General features: G+C 36.7%; 1 protein-coding gene across 3 annotated transcripts in view; it reads left to right on the top strand.

The window, feature by feature from the left end:
* The window catches only part of GABRA5 (gamma-aminobutyric acid type A receptor subunit alpha5), an 85,143-nt gene that overhangs the window by 39,216 nt on the left and 33,630 nt on the right, over positions 1–12,297 (top strand). For all 3 annotated transcript variants that reach the window (XM_032843104.1, XM_032843105.1, XM_032843106.1), the window contains exon 7: positions 10,217–10,299. In XM_032843104.1, coding sequence (XP_032698995.1) covers positions 10,217–10,299 — 83 coding nt within the window. The remainder of the gene's footprint in view (positions 1–10,216; positions 10,300–12,297) is intronic.

Raw genomic sequence — 12,297 nt, 5'->3', positions numbered from 1 at the left:
CTTGTGTTTTTGGAACTAACATGAATCTGCTGTAGACAGTATAGTTCATATTTCTTTATTGATTCTACCAGTCTCTGCCTGTTAATTGAAGTTTTTATCCCATTTATATTTAATGTAATTACTGACAAGAAAAGACTTGGCTTTTTTCCCCCATTTGCTTTCTATTTGTTTTATTTCTTTTTTGTTTCTTAATTTTTCTATTAGTATCTTCTTTTGTGTTCAGTTGATTTTTTTTCCCTAGTGTACCATTTCAATTCCATCTCATTTCTCTTACTGTATATATTTTAGTTACTCTCTTAGTGGTTACTCTGGGTATTTAAATTAACATCTAAATTCATGAAAATCAAATTTGAATTAATACCAACTTAGTTTTAGTGGTATCCAAAAACCTTGCTTGCATAGCCCGATTCTCTTATTGTTAATCGTAAAAAATTACATCTTTTTACCTAGTGTAGCCACTAATGTAAATTAATAATTCTCATCTTATGCATTTGTCTTTTAAATAATATAGAATAAGAGAGGGGTTATAAACCAAAATATAATACTGGTGTTTATATTTATGTATGTTGTTAAAATCTGGAAGAGTTCCCCAAAAAATGAAAACTCTCAGTCTTTGCAGAAGTTTTGTATGTGTTGGGGTGCTCCTTCAGCACCTAGCCAGGCAGTTTACAACTTCCACAGCTTTCATTCCCTGCATTTGAAGGGCCCTTAGCTTAGCTGGAAATGAGAACTCAGTCTTCTTAGGTCTTTTCTGAACATGCATCCAGCCTTGGGCATGCACATGTTTTTCTAGATTATCTGGAATACATGGAGTTTTCAACCCTTACTTCCCCAAGTTTCCCTTTCCCTAGCCTTTCCTTCCTAGACTTATCAGTCTGTCTGTTGCTTGCCCCAACTGTATACATTGTCCCATGGCAGTGGTGAATATATTTGTGTTTATATGTTTTGAACAAATGGTCCTTTAGAAAATCCCTTAGCCTTGGAAAACTCTGAGTCAGTTGAAATGAAAGCATACCCTGAGTCAGTCCTTCAGGGACCCACCTTCAGCTCCTTCAGCAAACTGCAGCAGGATGTGGGCTGCCATTTTCAAAGTCACTGCAGAGCTAGAGGTTGGGGGCTGATAGCAGTAAGTTCAAATGCCACAGAGCTTGCTCACTGAAATTCAGGTATTCTTTTTCTTCACTAAGCATTCTCCTGGCTATCGTAGGTTCTTTATTAGATTCCAGTTTTCTAAAGAAAAGAAAAAAAAAATAATGCTGACAGTTTTTGTCAGCTTATTCATTGTTTTGTGGATGTTCCCTAATTCACAACTTTTGCTGATGTCACCTTTACTTCTTCCCTAGTATTTTTAAGGCATCTATTATGTGTCAAGCTTTGCATTATATATTTATATTCAGGACTTAAAACAGCACTGTAAAATAAGCTTTATAATACCCTTTAGAGGATAGTTTGGGTCCAGGAATGTTGAGTAACACAGCAAGTACACAGACCTGAGATGACAGTTCAACTGGGGTCTCTTTAATTCTACTACCTCTTTTCTCTGCTTTCTCCTATGTTACAGTATTGGTTGCCTTATGGTTTATGATTAAAGACACACTTGAATTTCATTTTCAGAAAGGAACTTCTTTGCATATTTGTGCTATTCCTTTTTTTTGCAGTTTTTTTTTTTTTAATTGTTCAAGCTTCTTTATTTTCCACATTTGATCTAATAAGAATTATTGCTGGGCATGTGAATACATACAAAAATTTAAAGAAAATATTTCCACTACCAGGTTAATCACTACAGTGCCTTCCTAAGAAATAGGAGTATTATGAATAGATACAGCCATGTAAATCAAAATAGATCAACAAAGTTTGTGTTCCCTTTTGATAAAAATATGCTAAATTTGAAAAATTATCACACATACACTAGTTTTCTCAACATAAGTGAGAATTGCTGACCTCTTCTTCCCAATAGCTGAAGAGGAATGCTAACTTCAGAGAGAATTTTTAACACAGCATAATTCCAATGGTTGGTCTCATGTACATTCTTCTTACAATAAGAGTACAAAATGAATAAATTAGCCCTCAACTAACTAATGAAATCTGTAATTCAAGCTTGAAATAAGTTGTAGAATGTATCTCTGTTGCTAAAAAGAAGATATTCATTATGTTAAAACACATTTTTTAAGGTGTGAAACTCTACAATTGTATAAATCAGAACATTCATCATTTCAGTATATTCTTATTTCAATTTTCAGATAGTCTCCTAATTTCTGCTTTTTACAATGTTTTCTTCCACTAAATTCAAATTCTATTACATTTTAAGCAGGTCACTGCACACTTGATTCTTTTAGCTCTTCATTGGCTACTCCCCATTCCCATACCTCACTAACTCCTGACGAACTTGGTATCTCATCTCTTGGTGATCTCAGGCAGAATCCCTGCCTGTGATTTGGGTAGGGGCAGGGTTAGTGCTATGGTGAAGATCCCTTAGAAGGCTGGCTAACCAGGACAAGCACAATGGCCAGGACCTGAAAGAGGCTAGGCTTGCAGTTCTGATCTGGACCAAACACAATTGCAGTAGATCTACAATCATCACAAAAGAGACCAGTACACACATTACAGTTAATAAAAAGGCAAGGGAATGGATGACCCTGGCAATGACCTTTGGGTTCCAGCATACACCGTTCCCAACTTGACAATGTTTAGATTCAAAAAGTTCAGTTTTTACATATTTGACTGAGTTTTAAAATACATTTTTCCTCAAAACATTATTATAAGTTATAATTAGGTTCCCAAGAACTGGTAATTCCTAACTAACCAATAGTATGCATGGTATATCATGTTAGTGATTGTTAAAAACAAGCAAATACAAGCAAATGAATGTTGCATTCTTTTATTTCATGAAAAAATTTGCAGTTTTTTTTTTTCCTGAATGCAGGCATACAAGGGAGAAAGCTCCAGTGGGGCAGGATTTTAGCATCAGGAAGGTATCAAAGGGAAATTTCTGAAGGAGAAACAGGACTATATGTATTCCTAACACTAGTAACTTTATGTAATTTATACTTAAATATAATATATTTTCATATTTTTGTTAATAATAATGCCAATTCTCTGTAATTGAATACATGAATAAACTTCTCTGCATTTGTCAATCTAGAGGGGAGTCAAATATAAGAAGAGGAGGCCTATACTCCTCAGAGCTGGGCTTGCTTTCGACCACCCCTCACAGTAGAAGAGGTCCTCCTTGAATGCAGTGGGACTCTCCAGGTCCATCAACAGTGTGGATGTGACTTAGCTGTAGAGCAAGGAGAGCTTTGCAGCAGCATTCCTCCTAGAGGGATGAAGGAGCCCTTCACAGCCCATGCAGGTAGGAATAAGCCAGAGGCAGCACAATGAGGCTACAATACAGAAAGGATGCTACCTGCAGGAATGCCGGGTGAACAGCACCAGCGTCACTCTATCTCAAAACCCTGCAGCCTTTCAGATGGGAGCAACTGTGGCAAATAGAAAGTTATCTACATTAAGCATTCATCTGTTCTTTACAAGGACTCATAGGGCTAGAAACGTATCATTACCAAGTGAAGGCTTATTTCTTTCATAACACCAATCATTAGATGCTGTGTTAATACTTAATTCTGAGTCCCCAAATAAATTTCATATATTGCCTGAGAGTCACTGTAGCATCTTTACAGAGAGGTTATGTTTCCACTGAGTGACTCTAGCTGAGGCATGATGTACAGCTCACAAACTGACCAAGGCAGGACACTTTGCACAAGATGTTATTTCATTAGCAAGGTCTGGATTTTCACATTACCTAACACTTTGTGAGCTATTTATAAATTGGCTAATATTACCAAATTTCTTTCTTAACTTTGGAAAATGATTTCAAAATATACATGAGGCTCCTATTCAGCACACTAAAAACCGGCCATTTGACTTGTAATACTATTTTTTAAGGGAAACTACTGTATTAGTTTTCCATTGCTGCTGTAACAAATTACCATGGACTTAGTGACTTAAGACAACATAAATTTATTGTTCACTGCTCAGGAGACTAGAAAACATTTGGCAAGATTGTGTCTCTTTCAAATTCTCTAGAGAAGACTATTTCCTTGCCTTTTACAGCTTCTACAGGATGCTTGCGTTCCTTGGCTCATGGTCTGGCATCACTCCTTCCATCATCTCATCTCTTTCTCTGACTCTGAAACTCCTTGGCTTTCTTCTTATAAGTAGCCTTATGATTACATTGGGATCAAACCCAGATAACCCAGGTTAATCTTCCCATCTCAAGAGCCTTAATACCATCCTAATCTGAAAAATTCCTTTTTGCTGTGATAGGTAGGGAGGATTAGGACATGGCCATCTTTGGAGGTTATTATTTTGCCTACCACAGTCTGTCTTCTGGTCCTCCCCAAAACTCATGTCTTTCCCACATGCAAAATATATTAACCCCTTCCGAGTATCTCCAAATGTCACAACTCATAGCATTGAATTAAAGACCATATTCTCAACTAAATCTCAGCAGCTCAAAAGTTCCAAATATCATTATTGGAGATATCTAAATAAGCTATGCAAGTTGATTGGGTATGATCTGCCCTGAGGCACCGTTCCTTCCCATTGTAAATTTGTGGAACTCAAGAAACATGTTTCTGCTTCCCAAATCAAATGGTTGGACAGTCATATGATAACAGTTACAGATATTCTCATTTGAAAGGGGAGAAAATGTCTAAAAAAAAAAAATGAAGCACTCTTCCCTCTCCACCCTTTTCAGTCCAAATTGGCAGTGTTTCTGCCGGTAGAAAATTCTCAAAAGTTTTGTAGGTCTTCTATGAATGTCTCGAGAGTTCACACCACTAGACAAAAGGCTCCTACTTAAATCTTTCATGGATAATCTAATCTTTATTCCCTGCTTTTATACTGCATAGTTGAGTGGTACCATGAGTCACTTACCTAATCTCATAGAGTTTACTGTGTAACTGAACACTCTGACCTACTGATACTTTTGAGGCATTAGTTTATCCAACCACACCCTTATCTTTATTTTAAGAGCATTCTTCCCTGGCAGTTTATCTCCTCTAAATATACCATCTTTTGCAACCTGGATAGACTGAGAATTTCCCAAATCAAGTCCTGGTCCCTTCAGTTGGCAGTTCTTCCCTCATCTTATCTTTTTCTTCTCACATTTTATTATAAGCAGAAGGAAGAAAACAGGCCACAACTATAACACTTTGCTGGGAACTCTCATCTAAGTATCCAATTTCATTATTTTATCAGTTGCATATAACACCCAGAATTCTTTCTGGATTCTCTAGAGGAGAATCTGTTCCCTGCTCTTCCAACTTCGAGAAGCTACCCGCATTCCTGAGTTCATGGCCACATTGCTCTGATCTCTGCTTCTGTCATCACATCTCCTTTTCTTACACGGATACTCCTGCCTCTCTTTTGTAAGAACCCGGGATTATACTGGGTCCCTGTGGATAAACCAGGATAAGCTTCTGTGTGCCAAGGGACTTAATTTAATCACATTGGTAAAGCTCCTTTGCCACTTAAAGTATCTATAGGTTTGGAAGTGTGGAGAGTTAGGATATGGGCATCTTTGTAGGGCCATTTTTCTACCTGTCACCACCATACCTTCTGCAGCACTGTTGTAGTATTTCCATGTGAGTGAAGAAGGCTCAAATCTAAAGAGATTGATTATTGGGTAGACATCTGGAAACTAACCCCCTTTTCACACTTATCAACCAATTTTTTTTTCTTTCAGAAAATAAAAGTGGTAGTTATTTTCTTTCTTCTTCAAATGGGATCAGAGAAGTTAAAAGACAGTTTTACAAAGTTTACACAGTTAGTTAATGGCAAATTCTAGCTACCCTAGAATTTGGCTCTTTTAACCATCTTAAAGTGATCCCCTGTGAGCTGTGCCTGGTCAAGCAGAGAACTCCCTAGTGAGTTCAGGACCCTAACCCCTTGATTAGTGTGATACAAATCCAAGTTGAAGCAAGTAGTTTATCACACAAAATGCCCTTTCCTAACCCTAAAGAAAAAACTATTGAAAATTGGGACATGTGTTTCAACAAGTTAATGCTTGAATGTCTTAACAGAAATGGGAAGCATAATAGAAATTTGACCTCTGGGGGGAAATGCTGGATTCTTGGATCTACCAGTAATTCAGTGAAGTTTTTCCATAAGGCACATTTCTTAACCTTTTAGGTTTTATTTCCTTCATTTGAAAAGTGAAAGTTTCTAGTAGGTGGCCTGGCTGGCTCCTTTGAGCTATGCCAATCTATTATCCCTTAGAGTGCTTTGATCTCACTTCTGTATGAAGGAGGTTGGTTGTGTATCAAGGCATTCTACATTTCAGGAAAACCATCAATGGAAGGCTTCCTCTTATCTAGAGATATTTTTTGAGTATTGCAAAAGCATAGGCCATTTTTGAAATGTTCAAAGAGATAAAAAATTTGAATGTTGTTCCCCTACTGAGGCTGAAACATTTGCTATTGGGGGTTTAGCTGAATAATGCATTCATCCTTTAGAAGAAAGATGCTATCATAGATGCATATTTTTCCAGTGTTTGGAATTCTACTTCTAAGGAGGTATGTTAAAATGGGAGAACAATCCATGAGGCTTTAATGATAGCACTTTTTGAAAGGGTAATTGTAGAATTACCATCTTTATTATTTTTTTACTGGAATTATTTTTTCTTTAAACATGTTCTTTTTCTCAGGTCCAGCTAAATCCTGTCTGCTGGTCTCTTCCCACCATGACTAAACTCTCTGCTCCTGCAGCTATATTCTGAAAGCAGACTTCTTAGTTTATAATCCTTATCATCTTTATATGTCAGTGCAGTAACTTTCAGGAAGTAGCCAGCTCTCAGGGCCAAACAGCCAGAAGAAAGCAGGACATGAGATGAACTGAGTAAGTAAGAGATGAGAACACCATGACAGAAAGGAACACTTCTCATCGCTCTTGTAAATACATGGTGCTGGCCAAGAAAGAAGGAGGGAATGAGGAAAAGGGGGAAAAGCCAGGAATGGGCAGTGTGCCCAAGGTGGGAGGTCAAGTCTCCATGAGGGGATCTTCTCTGACAAGTAGGGGCAAACACTAGAAATGCCAGGTGGCAGTGCCTCCAGTGGTCATGGGAATGGAAGCAATGTACCACCATGAGCACAGAGGGAAGAGGAATTAACCATGATTCATGACACTGTCAAGGACTCAGCCAACACATCTGGCTTCAAGTCAGCCTCCAGACCCAGTAGGCAGTAGAGAGTTTCCTGGGGGACAGAAGCTCAGGTATATGAGCTGGCAGACATGGCTGTGTCTAGAGAGAAGCTTTCTCCATGGAGAGACCATCTCCACATCACACTGATGATGGGAGTGGGTCTCATAAAGTTGTCAGCATTTTGGGAGGGCAACTTGAAGACTGCCGTGCTGGGTCTGCTGGCTCAAGTGTGTAGTACCTGTGGCTGGACTAAGACAGTCAGGATCACCTGAAGCATCCCTGCTTACAGCCTACCTCACACTGGTCCCTCTGCCTGAGCCCAGGGCCGTCTTTACACCTGCATCTGTAAACTGAACAGAGGCTGTAGACCAGCACAGAATCTCCAAATCAAACCTGTTCTCCTTTAAGCTCCTGCAGCCCTGCTCTCTTGTGTGCTGCTTCTCACATTTATTGCTTTTACCTGGCATTGCAGCTTTATACATACTTCCTATCTTCCTACTAAAAAATTTGCTTCTGAAGAAAAATTTTACATTTTCTGAGCTCATTGTGACTTTACTGTCCAAAACATTTTTGACTCTTTTAAGTTCTCTGTCCCACTATTTGCTTTACTTTAAAAATTTCTTTAACTTGTTAACAAACAGATAAAGTTAACATTATTTTCTTTTGTGTTGGCCGAATGCTCTCTTCACAGGCTGTGATTTTTTTTTTTCTTAAAGATTTTATTTATTTATTTGACACGACAGGGGTTGCACAAGCAGGGAGAGTGGCAGGCAGAGGGAGAGGGAGAAGCAAGCTCCCTACTCTGCAGGGAGCCTGATGTGGGACTAGATCCCAGAATCCTGGAATTTTGACCTGAACCCAAGACAGATGCTTAACTGTCTGAGCCACCCAGATGCTCCCAGGCTGTGATTTTTAAGTCATAATTTTCTTAATTCTAATAAGTTAATACCTTATCCACTTCATGGTCTCTGATAATAGTCCTTTTACATAATTTATGTTTGAAGAATTCCTTTGCAGATTATTTATGAACTAAAACATTCTAAAAGTCTAACAATAATTGTTTAAATATATATCCATTATTATATTATATGTGTATCTGTATATAATATATATAATATATATAATATATACATTATATGTATTGAATACATATAATGTATATACATTATATGTGCAGTACATACATAATGTGCAGTACATATATAATATGTATATATATATTATATAATGTATATTATATAATGTATATAATATATACATATACATATACATATACATATACATATAATATATACAGATACATATACCCACACATCTGCATCCTAGAATTAAATAATTCATCTTTCAAAGTCATGATTATATAGAGATTTTCACATGGGAAGTACTCTGTTCCTAATGTTAGGTATATGAAAGACTGAACTTTGTATGCCAAGAACAAAAAGAAAATATACGTACATGTCAGAAAACTCTGGACAAAATTTACCAGGTAAAATTATAAGTGAAATGATATCTATTTATGGTTTTCTCCTTTACAGTTCTCCTGTACTTTCCCATATCCTTCTTTGAACATATACAGTGTATCATTTTAAATGCCATCTCCCTGCTTGAATGTGGTATGTGGTGCTATGTTCTAGTCCATGTGCACTCCCACCTTTTAAGCATTACTCCATCCTTGGGGAAATGGTGCCTCAAACCAGAGGCAGCAGATGATTTCTACTCTTTGATGGACACAGACATTTCTTGCACTGGCTCATATTTTTGTGTCATTCATTCCGGGAATACATACATTAACTACTCTGTCTGCAGTTATAAAGTGTGATTTCTGTACGCAATTTAATAGCCAAAAGTTAATCTGTTTTAACAAGTGGAAGTAGTAAAGGCAAAAATGAGTGTTTTTACGTTTTTATTCTCACCTTGGGCTCATAGGCAAGACCCAGATTCAATATAAGAAGGAAGGACCAATAGTGTTAATACCATGTCAAATTAACATTTGTATAAAAATGTAATTATAACATCTGTTTAAAGGTGAATGTTTTCTATTATGATTTCATTCTGTATAATTTCATTTTAAATAGTAGAATAAGAAACTTAAACAGATTAACTCATTAATGAAATTTAGATTCACTACCTAATTAGTAAAGTCTGTAGAGGAATAAAGACAGGACAGTGTGGCAACATTGGAAGTGTGCAGAACCTGTTACCAATTAGTATGTGGTAGACATGCCATTACAGAGACACAGTAGAAGTTAATAGTTCTACATCCTTGTCCTGATCCTTTAATATCTGTTCCACACTTTCCTGCCTTAGAAACTGGGATATTAACAGCAGCAAATCTCCTAAAGCTATTTTGATTAGTTGTGTTAATTCAGCTAAGCATTTAACACAGTGCCTGGCATAGATCTGGTGGATATTATGTCCATTACTGTTTGAGACATTGGTGACAGTGGTCATAGATGGTGGTATTATTATCTGGGAGAACAGGCTTGGATTAAAAACAATTAGTTGTTCCAGAAAGTTGCTCTCATAACAATTTCACCTACTCTTTAGTGTCATGTCGTCAGTCCAGTACACAATAATTGTAGCCAGCTTCTGGTTAAAATGTGGACTGAGCATTTATTACACAATTATGTTTTTAGAGGTTATAAAGTATTTAGAAAATACATATATTTTCAGCCTTGTCAAAGGAAGTTTTCTTAGATTATTCTGAATATGGGACGGGAAACAAAGAATAAATCATTTTTAAAGGCATCTGAAAATTGCTTTACAAGTGGTAATGTATGTACAGACACACACACCAACCCGCGGAACCGATTAAATTTGACTTAAGCCTTATTTCTAAATGCATCTTCAGTGCAAACCTGTACAATTTGGTGAAACAGTTTAGACAATTTCATGAAATATGGTAATTAGAATAATGAGGGACATACTTAATATGGTTTATTGGAACAAGGTGTCTGCTCAGTAAATAGCCAGAATTGGTGAGTTATTTAAAGATCTTCATCTCTTACTTTTCAGCCTGACCATCTCCGCAGAGTGCCCCATGCAACTTGAGGATTTCCCGATGGATGCGCATGCTTGCCCTCTGAAATTTGGCAGCTGTAAGTTGTTTTCACAAGTAAGAACCATGGATATACTTTTGGGGTTATTTCCACATTCATTCAGAATTTAGGTTCTGTATGCGAATAAGCACAATATGTGGTAGTCTGCTTGAGAAGACTGGAATGTTGCAGATTACTCATACCTTTGTCCTTGTCTGCAGCCTCATCCTCACTTCTGAAATGTTGGAAGGCAGGGTTAGAACCAAACTGTTCCCTTCTTTCTTTATGCTATCCAGTTGTGCTTAAGTTATGTGAAGTTTTCATGTTTGAAATCAGAAGAATGTGCTCTTTGAGACTGAGCATCAGGTTTGTATTAATATACTACAATTTTTATAACTGATGAACCAATATTGTTACATTATCATTAATTAAGGTCCATAATTTATGTTAGGGTTCACTCTTGTGTTGTATATTATATAGGTTTTGGTAAGTGTATAGTGACATGTATACACCATTATATTATCATACTAAGTGGTTTCACTGCCCTTAGAATCTTATGCTCCACTGATTTACCCTCCCATCAGTCCCTAAAAACTACTGATCTTTTGTATCCATAGTTTTTCCTCTTCTAGAATGTCATATAATTGGAATCGTATAGTATGCAACCTTGTCAAATTGCTGCTTTTACTTCGTAATATGTATATGTATAAGTATATGTATATGTATATGTATATGTATATGTAATATGGTTTCTCCATGCCTTTCATGGTGGAAAAACTTATTTCCTTTTAGTGCTGATTACTAGTCCATTGTTTGGTTATACCATAATTTATCCATTCACTTGCTGAGGGACATCTTGTCATATCCTTGTTACATATGATACTGAATAGCTTTTCTTTTTTTTAATTCAGTTCAATTAGCCAACATATAGTATATCATTAGTTTTTGATATAGCATTCAACAATTCATTAGTTGCACATAATACCCAGATCACGTGCCCTCCTTAGTACCCAACACAGGCTACCCAATGCCCCCACCCACCTCAACTTTTTTCCCAGAGTCCAGAGTCTCTCATGGTTTATCTCCCTCTCTTGAGTTCTTCCCATTCAGATTTCCCTCCCTTATCCTGTGGTCCTCTGCACTATTCCTTATATTCCACATATGAAAGGAAACGTATGATAATCGTCTTTCTCCAACTGACTTATTTCACTTAGCATAATCCCCTCCAGTCCCATCCATGTTGATGCAAATGGTAGGTACTCATCTCTTCTGAGGGCTGAGTAATATTCCATTGTATGTATGAACCACATCTTCTTTATGCATTCATTCAGTTGAAGGACATCTTGGCTTCTTCCACAGTTAAACTACTGAATAGCTTTTCATATGTTTATTTGCTCTCTGTTCATGGTATTTTGGTGAGGTGTTTGTTCAGGGTGTTTGCCCACTTTTAATCTGCTTGTTCATGTTCTTATTGTTTAATTTCAAGAGTTCTTTGTATATTTTCTGTACCCGTTCTTTATAAGATATGTGTCTTGCAAATATTTTCTCCAAGTCTACAACTTATCTTCTCATTTTCTTGACAATGTCTTTCATATAGCAGGCATTTACAATTTTAATGAAGTCTAGCTTATGAATTACTTCTTTAATGGGTCATGTCTCTGAGGTATATAAAAATAAGGTTATCTATATTTTCTTCTGTGTCATCATCTAGGAGTTTTATAGTTTTACATTTTACACATAGATCTGTGATCTATTTGAGTTAATTTTTTGTGATGATACAAGGTCTCTTTCTAGATCCTCTTTTTTTCTTTTTTTTCAGTTTGCATGTGGGTGTGCAGTTGTTTCAGCACCATTTGTTGAAAAGACTATCTTTAATCTATTGTATTGCCTTTGGTCCTATGTCAAAGATCAGTTGGCTTGGTTTGTGTGGGCCTATTTTTGACCTTTCTAATCTGTCCCATTGGTTTGTTTGCCTATTCTTTTGCCAATACTACCCTGTCCTGAGTACTATAACTTTTTTTTTTTTTGAATACTATAACATTTTTTTAAGAATATTTT

Source organism: Lontra canadensis, unplaced genomic scaffold (assembly GCF_010015895.1).
Source record: "Lontra canadensis isolate GAN:19392208 unplaced genomic scaffold, GSC_riverotter_1.0 scaffold135, whole genome shotgun sequence".
Taxonomy (NCBI): Eukaryota; Metazoa; Chordata; class Mammalia; order Carnivora; family Mustelidae; genus Lontra; species Lontra canadensis.
The sequence above is the reverse complement of the archived record's forward strand: the minus strand, read 5'-3'. Positions and strand labels throughout refer to the sequence as shown.